A 20,962-nucleotide genomic window follows, 5' to 3' on the forward strand; every position below is an offset into this window, starting at 1 on the left:
GTATATATTACATCTGGCTCCTTGGCAAATATGTCGTCAATGTTGACCTCTGGTGGATGCTGTGGTGTGATTTCAGCTTAAATCTCAAATGCAAAAAAAAATTGAATAGATAATATTCCTGAACTTCATAATTGCTCATAAAATTCATGAAACGTCATTGTTTTTACCTTAAAGTTAAAAAAAGAAACCTTTTGTTGCCAGTACATTGTAAAGTAGTAATGAGTTTTGGAATAAGAGGAAGGGTAGTTTAAAATCTCGTGTTTAGCAGTTTTTAGGGCAGGAACATGACGGCTAAAAAATTTTTTTTGTTTAAATAGGAGACGGAAATGATTCAGACACTGAAGAAAATGAGTCGGAACCACCTGGATTACAGGGCAACGTTTACAAAGTCTCCAGTACGCTGAATCCACAGGCACCAGAATTTATACTGGCATACCAACCTGTACAGAAATCCTTAGACAACTTGTCGGAAGAAGCTGCCTATAGCGCCATTGACTGCCAATTTGGAGAGGGTAATATTCCTCTGGACAGTGGCAATTGCCAGGGGAATGATGATCTCGCCTACCGAGAACAAGGCCCGAGGGAAAGGCGGAACAAGAAGAAAAGGCCGCCTGGTTATTATAACTATCAGGAAGGTGTGAGTGATGGTGGCGGTCCCTCTGAAACTTTGGGCCTTGTTAATGGGCATGTGTTAAACCCAGGGCTAAATGCTATTAACACGGAAGAGGTTGATTTACTTGGCCAGAAGGAGATTCCTGAATCTCATGGAGCTATATCTTTAAAGGCTAATCAGAGGACTTGTGAAAGCCCTGAGAGCGATGCGGACTTCATTAGTGGAGCCTTCTGTAACGATACAGTCTCTAGTGCACTAGATGAGGCCAGGACTGCTGAGCAGCCTGGATTTGAGCTTGAGGCTAACACTGAGGCTAATAATAATGAGGCTGCTGCTGAGGTTAATTCCACTGAACAGCCTGATCCCTCAGAGACTGGAAGGAGTAGCCCAGTAAGGACAGCTATTGCACAGTCATGTGCAGGCACAGATATTACCGTGGATGTTAAAAGTGACAATGGACACACACTGGAATCCTCTGGTGATAGTGCGGTAACACTTCCTAGTACTTCTGCTGACGGGAATGGATTGCATACTGATAGCACAGAATGTGAGCAGGATAAACCAGAGGATGTGTATTCAGCTGAGCCAGAGCAGACTGCCGTAGCTCCTTCTACGGCTTCTGCTCCTTTGCCTGCCAAATCATGGGCTAGCCTCTTCCACAATTCAAAGCCCTCGACGGGATCTGTGGCCTATGTTGAGGCAAAGTTCACACCAGCCAGTGCTTCTGTTCAATTCCCTGAAAAGCAGCCGGAAATAAGAATGGATGCGCCTGTTCCGGTGTCTGAGGATTCTGTAGCCCAAAAGATGGCAGGTAATTTTTTAAATATATCCCGAATAAAGGGATTTAAGAATATCAGTACATTTTGTAGTATATCTAGTATGGTACCAAATTAAATATTTGGTCATCTGTGAATAGGCTAGTCCTCAATAACTGCCAGTAAAGAAATCTGAGGCTCTTTAAAACCAACATTCCTGTATTAAAAAAAAACTTTGAGAAGTGTCTGTTAAGCCATGCATGTCGAAGTAGCTACTTTTTGACTTGCACGTGTTGCTCTACAACCAGCTGCTAGAATGTATAAGGCAGCAGCCTGGACTTTGAGAAGGGGAGCGTCTGGATTCCCATTGGCGCTTGTTCATGACCAAGGTTGGCAACCTGATGGGAAATCAGACCCATGTCTTCATACCTGGAGTTGAGGCAAGTTGTATGGATTGTAAAGGATGCTTCGCCGTGCATCTGTGCATGATGTGTGGTCTGGAAACCGGTTTAATTTATCAGCACAAACACCCCTGTCCTTGAGCAGAAACATGAAAAAGAAACCAAATTGTTAGTACTGCATTCATTTGCACCTGCAGGGTGAGCTTTGAGAACTAGTATTTTTATCAGTACAAAGCAAATTTTGTTGAGTATTTGTTTCTGCATCAATGATCACGACTGGTACATCCAATGTGCCTCAGTTTATGATTTTGCCCTGTTTGAATTAGGCAGCAGGTTCAAAGAAGAAAAGACTTCCAGAATTCCCTAGATTCTAGAACGGGCCCCATGGATTGGAAGGTAGTAAATGTAACACTGCTGTTGGAAGAAAGGAGAGAGAGAGAAAACAGGGAGTTTATAGGCCAGTTAGCCTGACATCAGTAGTAGGGAAAATTCTAGCATCTATTATTAAGGAACATTTTAACAGGGCACTTGGAAAATCACTATGATTAGGCTTTATGAAAGGGAAATCATGTTTTACAAATCTATTCGAATTGTTTGAGGGTGTAACCAGCAGGGTAGAAAAGGGGCAACCAGTGGATGTAGCGTATTTGGATTTTCAGAAGGTATTTGATAAGGTGCCACGCAGGAGGTTGTTACACAAGATTAGGGCTCATGGGATTGGGGGTAATATATTAGCATGGATTGAGGATTGGTTAACGAGAGTAGGAATAAACAGGTCATTAGTGCAGTGCCGCAAGGATCAGTGCTTGGGCCTCTGCTATTTATAATCTCTATCAATGATTTAGACGAGGGGATTGAGTGTAATATAGCCAAGTTTGCTGACGATACAAAACTAGGTGGGAAAGTAAGCAATGAGGAGGACGCAAAGAGGCTGCAAAAGGGATATAGACAGATTAAATGATTGGACAAGAAGGTGGCAGATGGAGTATAATGTGGGGAAGTGTGAAATTATCCACTGTTGTAGGAAGAATTGAAAAGCAGAATATTTTTTAAAAGGTGAGCGACTGGTTAATGTTGGTATTCAGAGGGATTTGGGGGTCCTTGTGCACGAATCACAAAGTTAACATGCAGGTACAGCAAGCAATTAGGAAGGCAAATGGCATGTTACCCTTTACTGCACGAGGGTTGGAGTACAGGAGTAAGGAAGTTGTACAGGGCTTGGTGACACCACACCTGGGGTACTGTGCACAGTTTTGGTTTCCTTACCCAAGGAAAGATATACTTGCCTTAGAGGGGGTGCATCAAAGGTTCACTCGATTGATTCCTAGCATGAGAAGGCTGACCTGTGAGGAAAGATTGAGTAGAATGGGCCTATAATCTCTAGAGCTTAGAAGAATGAAAGGTATACAATTCTTAGAGGGCGTGTCAGGGTAGATGCTGAGAGGCTGTTTGTTTCCCCTGGCTGGAGAGTCTGGAACCAGGGGTTATTGTCTCAGGATAAGGGGTCGGCCATTTAAGACTGAGTTGAGGAGAAATGTCTTGACTCAGGGTGGTGAATCTTTGGAATTCTCTACCCCAGAGGGCTGTGGATGCTCAGTCGTTGAGTATATTCAAGACTGAGAGCGATAGATTGTTGGGCACTAAGGGACTCGAGGGATAAGGGGGTAGGGCGGGAAAGGAGTTGATTTGAAAGTTCAGCCATGCTCTTACTGAATGGCGGAGCAGGCTCGATGGGGTCGTATGGCCTACTCCTCCTATTTCTTGTGTTCTTTAGCTTGAGATTATGTACTGTTTTGTATTTTAAATCGGAGATTGAAAAAAATTGAAGAGTGGTAATTTTCTTCAACTATGAGTAATGTCCACCAACCACAGTTCCATTTTGTGCTCTGTATAAACCGTTCAGTTGGCATTGAAACATTCTAGGGCTTGAGCCATCTGGCTAGCTGCGCTGTTCAAGATGGCAGTGAGGGTCTGGACAGATAAGATGGCGACAGGCGTGTGTATAGAACTGAGCAGGATGAAATTAAGCTGCACCTACTTTGCTTGAACATTATTCACATGAATTGGTGCTTTTGGAAACCAACAAACATTGTTCCCTACCTTGTCATGATGGAGAATGTAGCAACAGATGCTCTTAACAGGGTTAAGATGAAGCATCGGGAATGGGATCTGGGTCACAAGTTGGCTCATCTTATTGTCTAGACATGGGGCTAACCGGATATGGCAAGCTTGGAGAACAAGCAAGTGTTGATGCTCTGTTGCAAAGTTGGGACCATAGGCTCAGTAGCCCATCATAGCCTCTTGATTTCCTGAAATGCAAAAAAAAAGTTTATGCCTGCACTCGATTACCCCAAAGAGGGGCCTGTGGGAGTGGTGAGGGAGGGGGAGAAGGGAGTCATAGAAGAATTGCATTTTACAGATCATTTGGGGGCATTTCCATTTCATTTTTTCAAATTTCTCACTGCCACAGAAACAGTGACTTGTGCAAGCTTCTAGTTCAGTGGGCACTGGGTGCCCTCTGCGACTTTCCACAAGTGACAGTTCCTGTTTGTGTCTGGACAGTGAAATAGAGGCTGGAGGCTCGAAGACAGGGCCTTCTAACTGGGTATGGCTCACCAGGGAGCTTATTTTTAAATCTTTGTGGTACAATCTATTAACTGCAAAGATATATTGAGAACATTGTATCAGTAATTCATATGTGTGTTTGCAGCTGTGTTCAGTTTATTTCAAACTAAAGATATGTTTAATCGTTTTTTTTTTCCATAATAAAAGCAGAATTGCAGCTGTACCGTGGTGTTTCATGCTAAAGGGACATTCAGTTCAGAAGTAATAGCTCCTTTATAAGCCTACTCCCTGAGTTCCTGCTCAACTGACCCACTTACACATGGCCTGTAAAATATTTGGCTTTTTTTCTGGTGTAGCTCTACTTACATTAGCTGTTGGCTAATAGCTAGAAATCTCTGAACCAATCTCTGCTCTCGTCAGTTTTTACATTCTGTACCCATATATTTGTTCACAGGGTAGCTAGCAGGTGTGTGCATATATTTTTAAGTATCTTTCACGTTCAGCATTTACACTTGATTGTAATTTTCTTTAACTGTTTGAAGATGCCCGCCTGCAACAAGACCTGGACGACGTTCAGGCCTGGGCTGATAAGTGGCAGGTAACATTCGCGCCACATAAGTGCCAGGCAATGACTATCTCCAACAAGCGAGAGTCTAAACACCGCCCCTTGACATTCAATGGCATTACCATCACCGAATCCCCCACTATCAACATCCTAGGGGGGTCACCATTGACCAGAAACTGAACTGGACCAGCCACATAAATACTGTGGCAACAAGAGCAGGTCAGAGGCTGGGTATTCTGTGGTGAGTGTCTCACCTCCTGACTTCCCCAAAGCCTTTCCACCATCTACAAGGCACAAGTAAGGAGTGTGATAGAATATTCTCCACTTGCCTGGATGAGTGCAGCTCCAACAACACTCAAGAAGCTCGACACCATCCAGGACAAAGCAGCCGACTTGATTGGCACCCCATCCACCACCTTAAACATTCACTCCCTCCACCACCGGTGTACCGTGGCTGCAGTGTGTACCATCTACAAGATGCACTGCAGCAACTCGCCAAGGCTTCTTCGGCAGCACCTCCCAAACCCGCGACCTCTTCCACCTAGAAGGACAAGGGCAGCAGGCGCATGGGAACATCACCACCTCCAAGTTCCCCTCCAAGTCACACACCATCCTGACTTAGAAGTATATCGCCGTTCCTTCATCGTCGCTGGGTCAAAATCCTAGAACTCCCTCCCTAACAGCACTGTGGGAGTACCTTCACCACACGGACTGCAGCGGTTCAAGAAGGCAGCTCACCACCACCACCTCGAGGGCAACTAGGGATGGGCAATAAATACTGACCTTGCCAGCGACATCCTCATCCCATAAAAATGGAAGAAAAAAAAATTCAACCGCACTACCTTACTGTTGCCACAAGATGGTGTTAGAAACCCAGGATTAGTCCCTATGCAGCTTCTAATGTTAGTGGTGATTTTGTTTCAGATTCTATATGCCTACCTCCACCGTCTGACAGATGTTTCTTTCATTACGCTACTGTTATTTTGCATCCTGTTACTTTCCGTTAGTCTTTGCTTCCTTCTCGCCTTACAAGCCGTCTTCCTTTTTGAATACTATTTCTTGTCACTGGCTTTTATTTTCAATTGAATCATGTTTGATTTACCTTCTCCCATATTTTTTCCTGATCTGTAGCCAGTACTATTTCATTGGTATACATTAAGTTGTTTATGTTCCAGTGATGTTGAACCCAATTTCTAAGTTATCCAGACTTTTTCTCATCATTAACTTAGGTTATGTGTTGAAAGGATTGAATAACAATGCATCTTTGTTCTGATCATCTTCGGAGCCTTGTCCACTGTTAGCTTGTTACCAAGTTTTATTGTTTTTTTTTTACATAAAGCATTAGCAGGTCCTACTTTTGTCTGCCAAAACTGCTCACTGTTCCAGGATCATTCTGGAATGCAAAGTTAACACCCGGCTTCTATTGTCTACTGCTAACTGTCTTCTTAAACCCCTCTCCCCTGTCTCCTCCACACTCGGCTCCGACAAGTGCGAGGAGCTCATGGACTTCTTTGGATTGTCTCTAAGATTGAGACCATCAGCTGCCTCTGCCACTTCCCTTCCTTCCCCATGCCCACTGGGCCAAACTTCCTCTAAGGTTCCCCCCTGCCCTAGCCCTGAACTCGCATCTTTCTCCAATTTCTCTCCGATCTCCTCTCTTGACTTCTCCACGCTCATCTTGTCCATGGGAGCCACTTCCTGCTCCCTCGACCCTATTCCCACCAAACTGCTGACCACCCAACTTCCTTTTCTGGCTCTCATGTCAGCTGACATTGTTAATGGTTTGCTCTCTTCAGGTACTGCCCCCCTCCTTAAAATCTGCCATCATCACCCCTCTCCTCAAAAAAATCAACCCTTGACCCCTCCGTCCTTGCAAACTACCACCCCATCTCCAACCTCCCTTTCCTCTCAAGTCCTTGAAAGTATTATCGCCTCCCAAATCCATGCCTATCTTTCCCGGGACTCCACATTTGAATCTCTCCAATCCTGTTTCTGCCCCTGTTGTCAGTACCGAAACGGCCCTCATCAAAGTCACAAATGACATCCTTTGTGAATGTGACAAAGGTGTAAGCTATCCCTCCTCATCCTTCTTGACTTGTCTGCAGCCTTTGACACGGTTGACCACTTAATCCTTCTCCAACGCTTCTCCACCATCGTCCAGCTGGGTGGGGCTGCACTCGCCTGGTTCCATTATCTATCTAATCGTAGCCAGAGAATCACCTGCAACAGCTTCTTGTCCCGCTCCCGCATCATTACCTCTGGGGTCCCCCAAGGATCTATCCTTGCCCCCCCTCCTATTTCTCATCTACATGCTGCCCTTTAGCGACATCATCCGAAAACATGGCGCCAGTTTCCACACGTATGCTGACGGCACCCAGCTCTACCTCACTACCTCTTCTCTCAAACCCGCCACAGTCTCTAAATTGTCACACTGCTTGGCTGACATCCAGTACTGCATGAGCAGAAATTTTCTCCAATGAAATATTGGGAAGACCGAAGTAATTGTTTTCAAACTCTGTTCCCTGGCCACCGACTCCATCCCTCTCCTTAGCATCTGTCTGAGGCTGAACCACATTGTTCACAACCTTGGTGTCATATTTGACCCTGAAATAAGCTTCCGACCACACATCTGCAGCAAAACCAAGACCGCCAATTTCCACCTCCATAACATTGCCCGTCCCGGCCCCTGCCTCAGCTCATCTACTGCTGAAACCTTCGTCCATGCCTTTGTTACCTCTAGACCTGACTATTCCAATGCACTCCTGGTTAGCCTCCCACTCTCTACCCTGCGTAAACTTGAGATCATCCAAAACTCGGCTGCCCGTGTCCTAATTCGGACCGAGTACCGTTCGCAGAGCACCCCTGTGCTCGCTGAGCTCCATTCGTTCCTGGTTAAGCAACGCCTTGATTTCAAAATTCTCATCCTTTTCAGATCCCTCCATGGCCTCGCCCCTCCCTATCTCTAATCTCCTTCAGCCCCACAACCTCCTGAGATATCTGCGCTCCCCTAATCCTGCCCTCTTGAGCATCCCTGATTATAATCGCTCAACCACCGGTGGCCCTGCCTCCAGCTACCTCGGCTCTAAGCTCTGGAACTTCCTCCCGAAACCGCTCTGCCTGTTTACCTCTCCTCCTTTGAGAAACTCCTTAAAAATCTACCATTTGACCAAGCTTTAGGTCATCTGCCCTAATTTCTTCTTCTGTGGCTTGGTGTCAAATTTTTGTCTTGTAACACTCCTGTGAAGCGCCTTGGGATGTTTTACTACGTTAAAGGTGCTATCTAAATACAAATTGTTGTTGTTTCCAGGAAAGGTTGCTAATAATTCTCATGCCTCTCCATCAGTTCCAGCAATTTGCAGTGCGACAATTAATCTTCCAAACCTGTCGAATGCTTTTCTAATAAATCAGCTTGGATGCACTTCACTTCAGTTGGCTACTCAATCGTCATCTTCAAACAAATATTCCTTTTGTGTGTTCGTTTACCTTGTCCAAATTGCATGTGTTCCTGATTTGCCGTCGGATCTGTTACATTTCCAAGGTGGCGTACTGAAGAAAATCGAGCAGCAATTAAAAAAACCTGGAATGTTGCCCTGTATTCAGTATAGCCGGACCAATTCCAGGAAACTCGGGACATATGGTTGGACCTATTCAGCCAAGAATCCTAGCGTTAGCGTCGTGCCTGAAAAGTGCTATTTTTCAGGGCTTCAGCTGTTCCTCTGATTTCCACTGCCAACCATGCCTTCACTATAGTACATCATCACACATGTTGCTTTAATAGTATTATCTTGGTGTGTGTTTTACAAATCATGCTCGGAGTAGGATTGAGGAAAGCATAGTTGCACTGCTTGGGTTGTGGTGTTTATCTTTCCTTTGTGTAAATGGAATCGCGTTGAGGATAATGAGTGAGCGCTGCCACCATTTGGGTTTGTGCACAAACTCTATTCCAGCTCTTCAGTGAGAGCCCATCATTCTTAGTTACTGCTTGCAGCTTTGAGATGGAATTGTTTGTACATCGGATTTGGATACATACGAGTTGCATGGAAGTCGGTTTCACTCGTCAACTCATTTTTGGACTTTCATCATGCTGAATAAACAATTCCTTGTCTGTGGCTTCCTTGTGAAAATGGTTATGGTGTGATTGCACAATAAAATATTCTGCACATGAGAAGTTGTTACTTCTATAATAATTGTTCAGTAACTGCTCATCAGATGCTACTTAAAAAAAGGACAGTTCAGAGCCCCAGTACATTGGGTAGCAGTATGCTCTGCCACTGTGCGTTGAGGTACAGATTTGTGCCTATGTTGTTCCAAAGAAAGGGAGCTCCCAAATGCTGAGCTGCCTAGGTAATTTTTTATTTGTTTCTGATGTGGGCGTCGCTGGCAAGGCCAGCATTTATCGCCCGTGAGAAGGTGGTGGTGAGCCGCCGCCTTGAACCGCTGCAGTCCGTGTGGTGAAGGTACTCCCACAGTGCTGTTAGGTAGGGAGTTCCAGGATTTTGACCCAGCGACGATGAAGGATCGGCGATATACTTCTAAGTCAGGATGGTGTGTGACTCGGAGGGGAACTTGGAGGTGGTGGTGTTCCCATGCGTCTGCTGCCCTTGTCCTTCTAGGTGGAAGAGGTTGCGGGTTTGGGAGGTGTTGGCGAGTTGCTGCAGTGCATCTTGTAGCTGGTACACCCTGCAGCCACGGTACGCCAGTGTTGGAGGGAGTGACTGTTTAAGGTGGTGGATGGGGTGCCAATCAGCGGGCTGCTTTGTCCTGGATGGTGTCGAGCTTCTTGAGTGTTGTTGGAGTTGCACTCATCCAGGCGAGTGGAGAGTATTCCATCACACTCCTTACTTGTGCCTTGTAGATGGTGGAAAGGTTTTGGGAAGTCGGGGCGAGCACATGCCGCAGAATACCCAGCCTCTGACCTGCTCTTGTTGCCGCAGTATTTATGTGGCTGGTCCAGTTAAGTTTCTGGTCAATGGTGACCCCCAGGATGTTGATGGTGGGGGATTCGGCAATGGTAATGCCATTGAATGTCAGGGGGAGGTGGTTAGACTCTCGCTTGTTGGAGATAGTCATTGCCTGGCACTTCTGTGGCACAAATGTTACCTGCCACTTATCAATCCAAGCCTGAACATCGTCCAGGTCTTGTTGCATGTGGGCATGGACTGCTTCATTATCTGAGGAGTTGTGAATGGCACTGAACACTGTGCAGTCATCAGCGAACATCCCCATTTCTGACCTTATGTTGGAGGGAAGATCATTGATGAAGCAGCTGAAGATGGTTGGGCCTAGGACACTGCCCTGAGGAATTCCTGCAGTGATGTCCTGGGGCTGTGATGATTGACCTTCAACCACCACAACCATCTTCCTTTGTGCTAGGTATGACTCCAGCCAGTGGAGCGTTTTCCCCCCGATTCCCATTGACTTCAGTTTTACTAGGGTTCCTTGATGCCACACTTGGTCAAATGCTGCCTTACTGTCAAGGGCAGTCACTCTCACCTCACCTCTGGAATTCAGCTCCTTTGCCCATGTTTGGACCAAGGCTGTAATGAGGTCGGGAGCCGAGTGGTCTTGACGGAACCCAAACTGGGCATCAGTGGGCAGGTTATTGGTGAGTAAGTGCTGCTTGATAGCACTGTCGATGACACCTTCCATCACTTTGCTGATGATTGAGAGTAGATTGATGGGGCGGTAATTGGCCGGGTTGGATTTGCCCTGCTTTTTGTGGACAGGACATACCTGGGTAGTTTGCCACATTGTCGGATAGGTGCCAGTGTTGTAGCTGTACTGGAACAGCTTGGCTAGAGGCGCAGCTAGTTCTGGAGCACAAGTCTTCAGCCCGATAGCCGAGATGTTGTCGGGGCCCATAGTCTTTGCTGTATCCAATGCACTCCGCCGTTTCTTGATATCACGTGGAGTGAATCGAATTGGCTGAAGACTGGCTTCTGTGATGATGGGCACCTCCGGAGTAGGCTGATATGAATCATCCACTCGGCACTTCTGGCTGAAGATGGTTGCAAAACGCTTCAGCCTTGTCTTTTGCACTCACGTGCTGGGCTCCACCATCATTGAGGATGGGGGTATTCATGGAGCCTCCTCCTCCTGTTAGTAGTTTAATGCTCCACCACCATTCATCGCTTAGCCCTGTCTATAGCATGTTACTTCCGCTTTTTAGCATGCCTGTAGTCCTGTGTTGCACTTTCCCCAGGTTGGCACCTCATTTTCAGGTACGCCTGGTGCTGCTCCTGGCATGCTCTTCTACATTCCTTATTGAACCAGGGTTGGTCCCCTGACTTGGTGGTAATGGTAGAGTGAGGGATATGCCGGGCCATGAGGTTACAGATTGTGACGGAATACAATTCTGCTGCTGCTGATTGCCCACAGTGCCTCATGGATGCCCAGTTTTGAGCTGCTAGATCTGTTCTGAATCTATCCCAGATAAGCTGAGACAGTGAGTATGTTTGTGGTGCTGTTGCCATGTGTACTAGCTGCCTGAGGCAGATAATGAGGCCAAAGAGGAAAAAAAAAATTGCGCATTGAGGGAACGTATAGGTTATAGGGCAGGGGAGTACGCAGATAGAATCTTGATTAGTATGCTATATCATAGTTATCTGTTGAGCAAAATGTTCCTTTTCAATTTATTGATGAATTGCTTTAAGATTGGTACACAATACATTGCAAGGGCCATGTGGAAATTGATTTGAATGGGTAGATTCAAATTTCAAGAGATTAATCTTATAATGTAACACTTTTTTCTCCCTTATATCTACAGAATTGCTGGAAACTGTGAAATTGGTACATAAACCAGTGTCTTTGCAACCTCGAGGTCTGATCAACAAAAGCAATTGGTGCTACATCAATGCTGTATCCTTAAAATCTGAATATAACATTGTGTCTAACATCCACCAATCCATTCGTACAACTGAGACTGGAAATGAAAGCTCTCGTGTCAAATATGGTTATTTGAGCATGTATTTTATAACCATTCTTGTGAAAGGCTTATTGAAATGAATTTTCTAGTTCTAGAAATGTGCTGGTGGGCGATAAAAGTCAATTTGCAATAAGTAATGTATTTGGGTGCCACTGCTAAGGTATTGGAATTAGCAGAAAGCAGTGCTGGAAATGTCTGGAAACCATTCTAAGCAAGAATTGGTCAAACATTTTTGAAGTTGGGCCCCATTAAGATTCTTCTGTGCCTCTTGCATTCTTCCAGTTATGGAAGTGTGTATGGTAAGTCTTCACCCAAAAATCTGCAAAGCTTACAATGTTGTCAACAATGCCAGTTTGCATTTATGTAACTCCTTTAAAGTGGAAGGAAACACATCCCAAGGCACTTCACGGAGACATGAGGTAAACTTAATGTTCAGCCAAAGATAATTTTCAAGTTAATACTTCAGGGTATTCCTTTAGTTTGTTGCAATAAGCAATTGTGAAGATACACAAGCAAAATGCGTAACTTGAAAGTTATTTAAAACAAGCAGGTTGATGAATAACATTGGAACTTAGGTTTGGAAGTCAATAAAATTGAAGCACACCGTCATTCTAACTGGAAAAAGATGTAATACTTACTTGATCCTTCTTGAGAATGCATTCACCGATCATTGTAAAATAATATTTGAACCGACAAAACTTGGAATCGTTATCACCTTTTAATCTCATTAAAGAATGAGATGATGTCAGACCTGGAGCTCAAATAGTATCGAAACATGATCTGAATCTCTGAATTAGACTACAGGTTTGAATGCACTTAAGCTGAGTTATAGTGAGAGTGTCCAGTACTTTGGAATAAAAAGCATTAGATTAGCATTTATTGCCCGGCATTATCCGTTTCCTAACATGCTTAATGTAGCAAAATTTAGATATATTTTCCAAATTTTATATTCATTTTTTACATTGCCAAAATTTGAAAGACTTATTTATTTAATGAAACAAAGGGTTTGTCAACCCGCCTCTCTCTCTCTTCCCCCCCCCCCGACAATCAATTTTTTTTACCGTTTTCTATGTTAATTTATGACAGCCCCATAAGTTTCAAAGGGTCTAGTCAAGCTGGATAAGTTTGGGATTTGCATTGCAATAATTTCTATGCAGGTGATTTTGGAAGCTGATGTCAAAGCCCCTTTTAATGAGGTGACTACATTTTGATTATAAATTGTGCCAGGTTAACTCTCACTCCCTTTCTTTCCCCACCCATCCTAATTCAGCATCACCTATTTTTAAAATACTTACTGTGGCAATCTTCGGAGCATTCTTCTTTTTATTTTTAAACCAGTTAGGACAGCTACAGAACGTGCCAGCTGGTGCCTTCTTATGAGGCTATTGTGATAAGCAGTTGATTATTGGGAATTTTATTGAATTCCAAAACTAATTTCCAATGTTATATATCAACCTGCTTGTTTTAAATAACTTTCAAGTTACGTTTTTTGCTTGTGTATCTTCACAATTACTTATTGCAACAAACTAAAGGAATACCCTTTAAAGAATTAAAAATATTTGACTAAATCGTTTTGCTGTCCTTTTAGTTTTTTTTCTTCAAATGTCAGGATTTTAATCATGCTGTACAACATTGATAGTACACGTGGAACAAGCTATCTTCAAATTGCTTAATAGGATACCAATGTATTTAATGAAAACCAAAATTATGCATAAAAATAGAGTGTATGACTAAAATAGCCAAGCCAGTCACAGTAATGGGCATGATCCTTGTTTTGTGCAGTCTTCAAAATCCATCAGAAATGATAATAAAAATACATATTTTGATGCAGTTGATTGCTGCACATTTGGGAAAAAAAGTTTCTGTTGCCTTCACTTTCTGACTCTTGCCATGCTTAGCTTTAAGTAAGCACTGTGGGTTGTAGACCCATAGCAAATGAAACTCAACTATTTATCCCCTTAACTAATATGACCTAGACTCTGCAAGCTTTGGTTGCATGCCCACCCATGTACCACCTGATGAAGTCTATTCCGATATATAATGAGACACAGAGACCTCGAAGTTCTACACCGATGATTGACAGCTTGTATGTATTGCATATATTTATAAATATACTTGAAATATTTTGAAAAATGCTAGAGTAGTTTACATAAATGTAAAAGTAAAACTGGTGAGACATTGTGAATGATCAAATTGTGGTATGTCTGATACGATTACTTTTGAAGAATTTTTAGTCAGATTTTTTATTGTCATTTTACTAAAAGACTAAACACCATAACAAATTTGATTAAAAATGATCTCTAAACTGTAATTTCTTCTGTTTTGTTGATTTAAATAGTGTTCGACTGATGAATGAGTTCAGTACAATGCCAGTACCCTCCAAGATAAAACCAGGTATGTCATTTCTGAAGTAACACCTTAACTGGTGTATCTGTGTGCCTGTGTGCTAATAAAGGCTACTGTGAAGTCCATTTTATTAAAAATTTCATTAAAATGACATGTAGTTTGAATACATAGCTACAGAATGGTTTATTAGTTTTTCACTTATAATATTTGTGTTTCAAAATGGAAAGTAAAAAATCTTTAATGGTTAGAAGTAATTTATGTTGCTGTGCATATGCTTTACTTTTTCTGCATTTTACTAGAACCTCTTGTGATCATAATCTTTCATAATTATTGTAAGGTACGGGTGATAAAACTGTTAAAGATATTCGCACTGGAATCCCCTTCGAACCAACCTACATTTATAGACTGCTGACGGTTATCAAGTCAAGTTTATCTGAAAAGGTAAGTTTAGGGTATTGTTTGCACTCAAGTATGTTGTAATGGTTTGCTTAATCCCAAATGGTGTTTTGGAGTTTCAGTAGTATTGACTGTTATCAAGTCCTTTTAGTGCCACTGCTATTGTTCTGTTGCAGTTTGAATATGCAATGCTGCAGTGAAACTATGTAAACAAAAGTTAAATTGAATGATGTAAGACCCTTGTGCTCATTAACAATCCAGATTGGCGTTATCATTTTTATAATTCATAATGGTAAAATCCTGTATGTAAACCAGTATGTCAAAGTGGAATTTAAAATGGAAAAGTTATTGGTGGCGCAGTGCATGGTGCCAAGGATTGGGATGTGAGTTTATGCCCGTGACTTCTCCTCTTCTCTCTCCTCCCCCCACACCTCTGAGTTGTTCCGATCTCTCTCGTACCAAAGTGGGAGGTGCTGAAGAGAGGCCGTGCCCTTCCTCACAGAGGAGAGTTGTCACCGAGCCATGCTCTTCCTGTGATGCTGAAAGGTATTTTTTAATAATCATTAGTTGTTTTCGACTGTCTCTGTCTGCAACTGAATTTTTAATTTTCCCCGCCCCCAAGTCTCGACATATCAATCGCTTTTCCTGATTGAGGAGTGCTGGAGACCTGCTCCCAATCACTCTGCTATTGCTGGTGCATAGTCAGCTGTTAGGTGAATGCGAGTGATGGCCCTCTAAGCTTCCCGCTTTCTAGAGAAATCGCCTAGTGACTCCACCCATACTGTTACAGTTAAGATTGGGGATTCCTCCACCCCTCCTCCCCACCCCCGCCCCACTGGGAATCATGGACATCTTGTATCATCTTCACAATGCAGTTGTTGGAACTCCAACATTGTACATCACTGTGCTACCATGTGCAATTGACTTCTTAATTCCCTTGCACTGCAAGAAGCAAATGTCTTGTGGTATGTTAGTCCATCCACAAACACTTCTCCTAAAATTACAAATGCATTTGTAGCTTTTTCAAAAATGCTGAATGATTGTTTTTCATCTCCCTTCCTTTGCCATAAGTAGTCTGCTGTCAATGATTGAGCAGATTATATGGTAGAGAAAATCTAAAGGAAAATGGTAAAAACCTGGTATGCGCATGGATTAAGTTTGTGATCGGACAGCAGACCAATCCTGCACATCACTTACGAGATACCTTTCTCTTGAGTGCAGGCATATTTACATTGAACCCACCCAACAACTTTTCAGCTTGATGTCAGTGGTCATAACATTTCTTGATGGAGTTTTGCAAATAAAAAATCTGGCAAAAGGCTGACTTCCTCCATTGTGACTGTAGCTAGGCTTGTGGTAGCCCAAGCCTCTTCTATTTGACAACTTTTAGTTGGTGATTTCCTATAAATGCTTGATAAAGAAGGTCCAACAGGATAAATTTACCATTGTATTATCTCCTTTGAATCTAGCAGCAAAGTTGATGTGAGCATCATTCTGACCTAGTTTTTTTTAATGCATCAAGGCATTTTTATCTTATTTATCCCTTTTATAGACATTTCAGTCTCCAGTTTCTGATGCAAGACTAGCTGCAATTTCTGGAGTTTGTTGCATAGTATCAGTAGCCAAAATTGTATCTTCAGACCTAAACATTCTGGCCTGCATAAGGAACATGACTCATCAGAAAAAATACCTTTCATCCTTCAGTGGGAATTTCCCACTTGTCATTACTTGTTCTCATTCTCTTTCCACGAAATTCATTTACAACACGGTGGAATGGATTTGGTATCTACGTCAGTTATTACTTCAGGTCCTTCATGACTCCTACATTGCAAACTGTATAGAAAGAAAGACCTTGCATTTATATAGTGCTTTTCATGTCCTCGGAATGTTCCAAGGTGCTTCACAGCCAAAGAATTACTTTTGAAGTATAGTCGCTGTTGTAATATAGAGAAATGCAGCAGCAGATTTGTTCACAAGATCTCACAAACAGCAACAAGATAAATGATCTGATCTGTTTTAGTGATGTTGATTGAGCGATAAATGTTGGACAGGACATTGATAGAATTCCCCCGCTCTTTGAATCACAAGACTGTGCCATGGGACCTTTTACATCCATCTGTGGGACAGATGGGGCCTCAGATTTACGTCTCATCTGAAAGGTGGCACACCTGACAATGCAATACTTCCCCCAAGTGTCAGCCTAGATTATGTGCTCAAGTCTCTGGCGAGGGGCTTGAACCCATGACCGTCTGACTCGGAAGCAAGAGTACTGCCACTGAGCCAAGACTGACACTTTTTCTATAGGGGCTTCAATCAGCAATCGGTTGATGGTCTGTGTTTTTGTAAACAAACGTTTGACATTGCATTGATCGGAGCACAAGTAAGCCCAACCACCCCCCAAAGAAGACACGTTTAAGATGTCTCCTAACAAAACAGTGCTCCTCACAAAGCATATTGTCTGGCTAGGTAATATTGTCTGCTTCAGCTGAAAGCCAAAGTGGATAGCCTTCTTTCTTACATCAGTCGCTTTCTGCCAGTAAAGGTAATTGCATACACATCCCTTGCATATGCTCTGCAACTGTTGTAGCTGTGTTGGTCAGGTCCTACTCAAGAAAGCAGTTTCAGAAGTGGCTATAGTAACTGCACCATGCATTGCACCACACTCGGGCATCATGTCTTTTTCTATTTGAGAGGGTGATGGTTGATTTTATTCAGGTCAGGTTTGTTCTTGATTTTGCTACTTTAGCAAGTTGACCCTGAAGCAAATGTGTTTAAGACTTTTCCTTGATGAAACTGTTACTACCATTTATTGTATTGCCTTTATGCATATCCCAGATATCCTGAAAACCCAGTTATGTTTTCTTTTATGCTCATCATTATATTCTATTACCAAAATTTGGCTTTAAAAAAATCAATAAATGTATTGCCTCAGTTGGTACACACTTGCCTCTGAATTAGATCGTTGGTTCAAGGATCACTCGAGGACTTGATCTGAGCTGACAGTTCAGTGTAGTAGTTAGAGGGTGCTGCATGCGAAATGATGAGAGGTTAAACCGAGGCTCCATCTGTCTGTTCCAGTGGTCCGTGTGAATGCTAAAGATCCTGTGCCATAAACCTGAAGAGGAGCAGGGTGTTCTCCTAGGGTCCTGCCAACATTCCTTGCTCACTAACAGCACAAACAAAACCTAACTGGCCATTCATCTCACTTGCTGTTTGTGGGACTTTACTGTGTGCAAATTGGCTGCTGCCTTTTTCCACATCAGTGACTACTTCAGAAAACAAAATAATTCATTGGATTGAAAAACTCTGGGGTGTCCTGAAAGATTGCATAAGATTCTATATACATGCAAGTGTTGTTTTTCCTGCTGAAACTTTCGATCACTAGTTTCTTTTTCAGCTTGTGTTTATTTGAACATGTATTTTAATTAATGGGTCACATTTTCTTGTTTAGGGTCGGCAAGAGGATGCAGAAGAATATCTGGGCTTCATTCTAAATGGTCTTCATGAGGAAATGTTGACGCTGAAGAAACTGATTACTCCTCAGGATGAAAGTAAGTGATCTTTAATTCTCTCTCTCACCCCCCCCCCCCCCCCCCCCCCCCCAGGATTTTGTAAGTACAGGTAGACTATCCTTTATCCGAAAACCTCGGGACCAGCCGTGTTTCGGTTTTCGGAAAATTTCGGATTTCGGAAGATATTTTATAAGACTAGGAAATTTGTCGGGGGGGGGGTCGGGGTCGGCGGTGGGGGTCGGCGGGAGTCGGGGTCGGCAGGGGGGGGTCGGCCGGGGGTCGGGGTCGTGCGCCACTCTGGTCATGTCGTGTGCACGACTTACGCTGAACGAAAAAACCTTCGGTTTTTAGAGGGTTTTGGTTTTCGGAAGTTCGGATAAAAGGTAGTCTACCTGTATAGTGTTTCCTGAAATGTGACTAGTTTCTTACTGCGTTATGCATATTTAATGCATGTTACAACAAATGTTAGTTGAAACATCTATGTCATTTTCTTTTCAATTGCAAACTTAATCTTGTGATTCCATTTAAAGGCAAGGCGTACAGTATTTTTGGTCATTCTCGTCCTCTTGATCCTAGAATGGTGTTGAGACTAACCAGAGGCGTAGGGCAATCTATAAAAGTGGGGATGATTCCAAAATTAAAAGTTATTTAATGAAATATTTGTTTTGTGAAGTGCAATATTTGTATGCACAGTATCATACAGAATCAGTCAGACTAATCCTCTGAGTTTGTATCATGGACTTCCTAAATGAGTGTGTTGAGGTTCTTTGTATCTTCCCAATGTAGTTATCGACTTAAAACTGGCATCCGCTGTCGCGCGTCATCAGACATTGCTTGTAATCTATTTTGCAGCCTCACCTTATTTGAGTAGAAGTGCAGTATCAGAGAGGTTCCACATATTTTCTTTTAATCTTGAATTTATTACCTAGTCTTAAAATGCTCCTGGAGTTTGGTTTGTGCACAATGTGTTGAAAGAACGAATGTACTTGCATTTATATAGCGCCTTGTGTCCTCAAGGATGCCTCAAAGTGCTTCCTATCCAGTTAATTACTTTTGAAGTGTAAGCAGTAATATTTATGTAAACACGGCAATCAGTTTGGAAACAGCAAATGAGATGGGTGATTTTTTTTGGTGGTGGTAGTTGAAGTTACACTGAAACCTGTATATACAGACACTCCTGAAAAACGGACACTTATTGAGACACCCAAATAACTTGCATGGTAAAATGTACAAAAGGCACTCTGAAACCATGGACACTTGCAAATTACAAACTACGGCTCGCCTTTAATGCACCAAGCCCTTTTGCAACTTAAAACACTGGGCGGCAGGTCAGTGCGATGCGACGGAGGGTTTTGTGAGGGAAAAAACGCTTTTGTGGAATGGGGAGCTCTTTACCCAGTGGCAGAGAAACCGCTCTATCTCTGGGATTGAATGCTTGAATGGCTCTGTCCCGTGTTTCTCCACCGCTATGGATGCTGGGTAAGGAACGCCCCATTCGCCCAAAGCCGTTTTTCTTTACCAACGTGGCTGCCACCTGGTGCTGACATGCATGCACTGACCTCATCAGCCTCCCAAATCAAGGAAAGCCCATGTGAACAGTGAGAAGGGCCGTCCTTTCCTGCCCCATCGTCACGTCCAATGTTCCCTGTAAGCTGCGCTTTGTTCTGCGCGGCCTGTTTTAACGCGCGTTCCCTTTAAATTACTGCGCATTCGCGGTATTTACCATGTTAGCCTGCGCGGGACCTTTTGGATTACTGTGCAGCCGTGCAAGCACACCGTTGCAGGAATATTGGTCACGCCCAGACACTCGGTGATTGCTGGCAGCTCTCCCCGACCCTGCCATCGTCTTCTTTCCTTCGGCTTCTGATGGTGGATCTGCTTTTTTGAGGAGTTTTGACTTTGGGGAGTGAAGGTGGCTGGCTGTCCCGGTCTCTGTGTCTCTCTGCTGCTCTATAGCATGATGGACAGGCCTGCAAACTCACTGATCAACCAGAAAACTGCAGTTTCACTCCTGCACAGAATATGACCGGTTGTTTTTTCCTGTCCAGATGTTCTCAATCTGTCCTAAGACTTGCCTTTGAAAGCTTCAGTATACCGGCACAACCCGTCCTCACAGTCCCCCCTTTTTTATTCTGTCCCCTAATGCTGGTAAGAGAACTGATAAATGCAGTTCATCACTGAAGTTACACTGCTCTAAGTGAGAGTGGTTTGAAATGAAACGTGAATTTAGACTGCAGAACTGTTAAGTGAACAGAGCTGAATGCTGGTTTGTGGGAGGGGGATTCTTAGCATTGTTGTAGCTGATTAGGTGCTGATCATAATCTCAGCTTGTTCTTGAATATTGGGAATATTTTTACAGTAACCATTTTGAAAATAAGGACAACTGCAAAAAAAAGACCGTTGATTTCAGTACCCAAGGTGTCTAATTTACAGGTTTCAGTGTCGTCCTGTTGGCCAGGACTCTCTGGATCGTGTGTTGAAATCTTTTATCCATACCCAGATAGGAAGGCAGTGCTTCTTTTAACGTCTCAGCTAAAAGCCTTTGCTTCTGACAATGCAGTATTCCCTTGGTACTGCGCTGAAATGTTAGCCTAGATTATGGGCTTAAGTCTTAACCAAGGTCGCATGACATCCTAATTGACTGCGACAAAGGTAAAACTATCACTTCTCGTCCTTCTGGACCTGTCTGCAGCCTTTGACACAGCCGATCGCAAAATTCTGCTCCAGCGCCTCTCCATCGTCATCCAGCTGAATGGGACTGCACTCGCCGGGTTTCATTCCCATCTTTCCAGCTGTAACCATAGAATCACCTGCAAATGGCATCTCCTCCCAATCCCGCACTGGCACCTCTGGTGCCCCCCAAGGATCTATCCTTGGTGCCCTC

General features: G+C 43.4%; 1 protein-coding gene across 1 annotated transcript in view; it reads left to right on the forward strand.

The window, feature by feature from the left end:
• The window catches only part of usp10 (ubiquitin specific peptidase 10), an 84,290-nt gene that overhangs the window by 33,990 nt on the left and 29,338 nt on the right, over positions 1 to 20,962 (forward strand). The window contains exons 4-9 of the mRNA XM_085991781.1: positions 318 to 1,424; positions 11,666 to 11,757; positions 13,801 to 13,910; positions 14,163 to 14,218; positions 14,508 to 14,611; positions 18,018 to 18,117. Of these exons, the coding sequence (XP_085847907.1) occupies positions 318 to 1,424; positions 11,666 to 11,757; positions 13,801 to 13,910; positions 14,163 to 14,218; positions 14,508 to 14,611; positions 18,018 to 18,117 (1,569 nt within the window). The remainder of the gene's footprint in view (positions 1 to 317; positions 1,425 to 11,665; positions 11,758 to 13,800; positions 13,911 to 14,162; positions 14,219 to 14,507; positions 14,612 to 18,017; positions 18,118 to 20,962) is intronic.

This window comes from Somniosus microcephalus, chromosome 6 (genome assembly GCF_052327205.1).
Source record: "Somniosus microcephalus isolate GS21.2 chromosome 6, FLI_Smic_1.0, whole genome shotgun sequence".
Classification (NCBI taxonomy): Eukaryota; Metazoa; Chordata; class Chondrichthyes; order Squaliformes; family Somniosidae; genus Somniosus; species Somniosus microcephalus.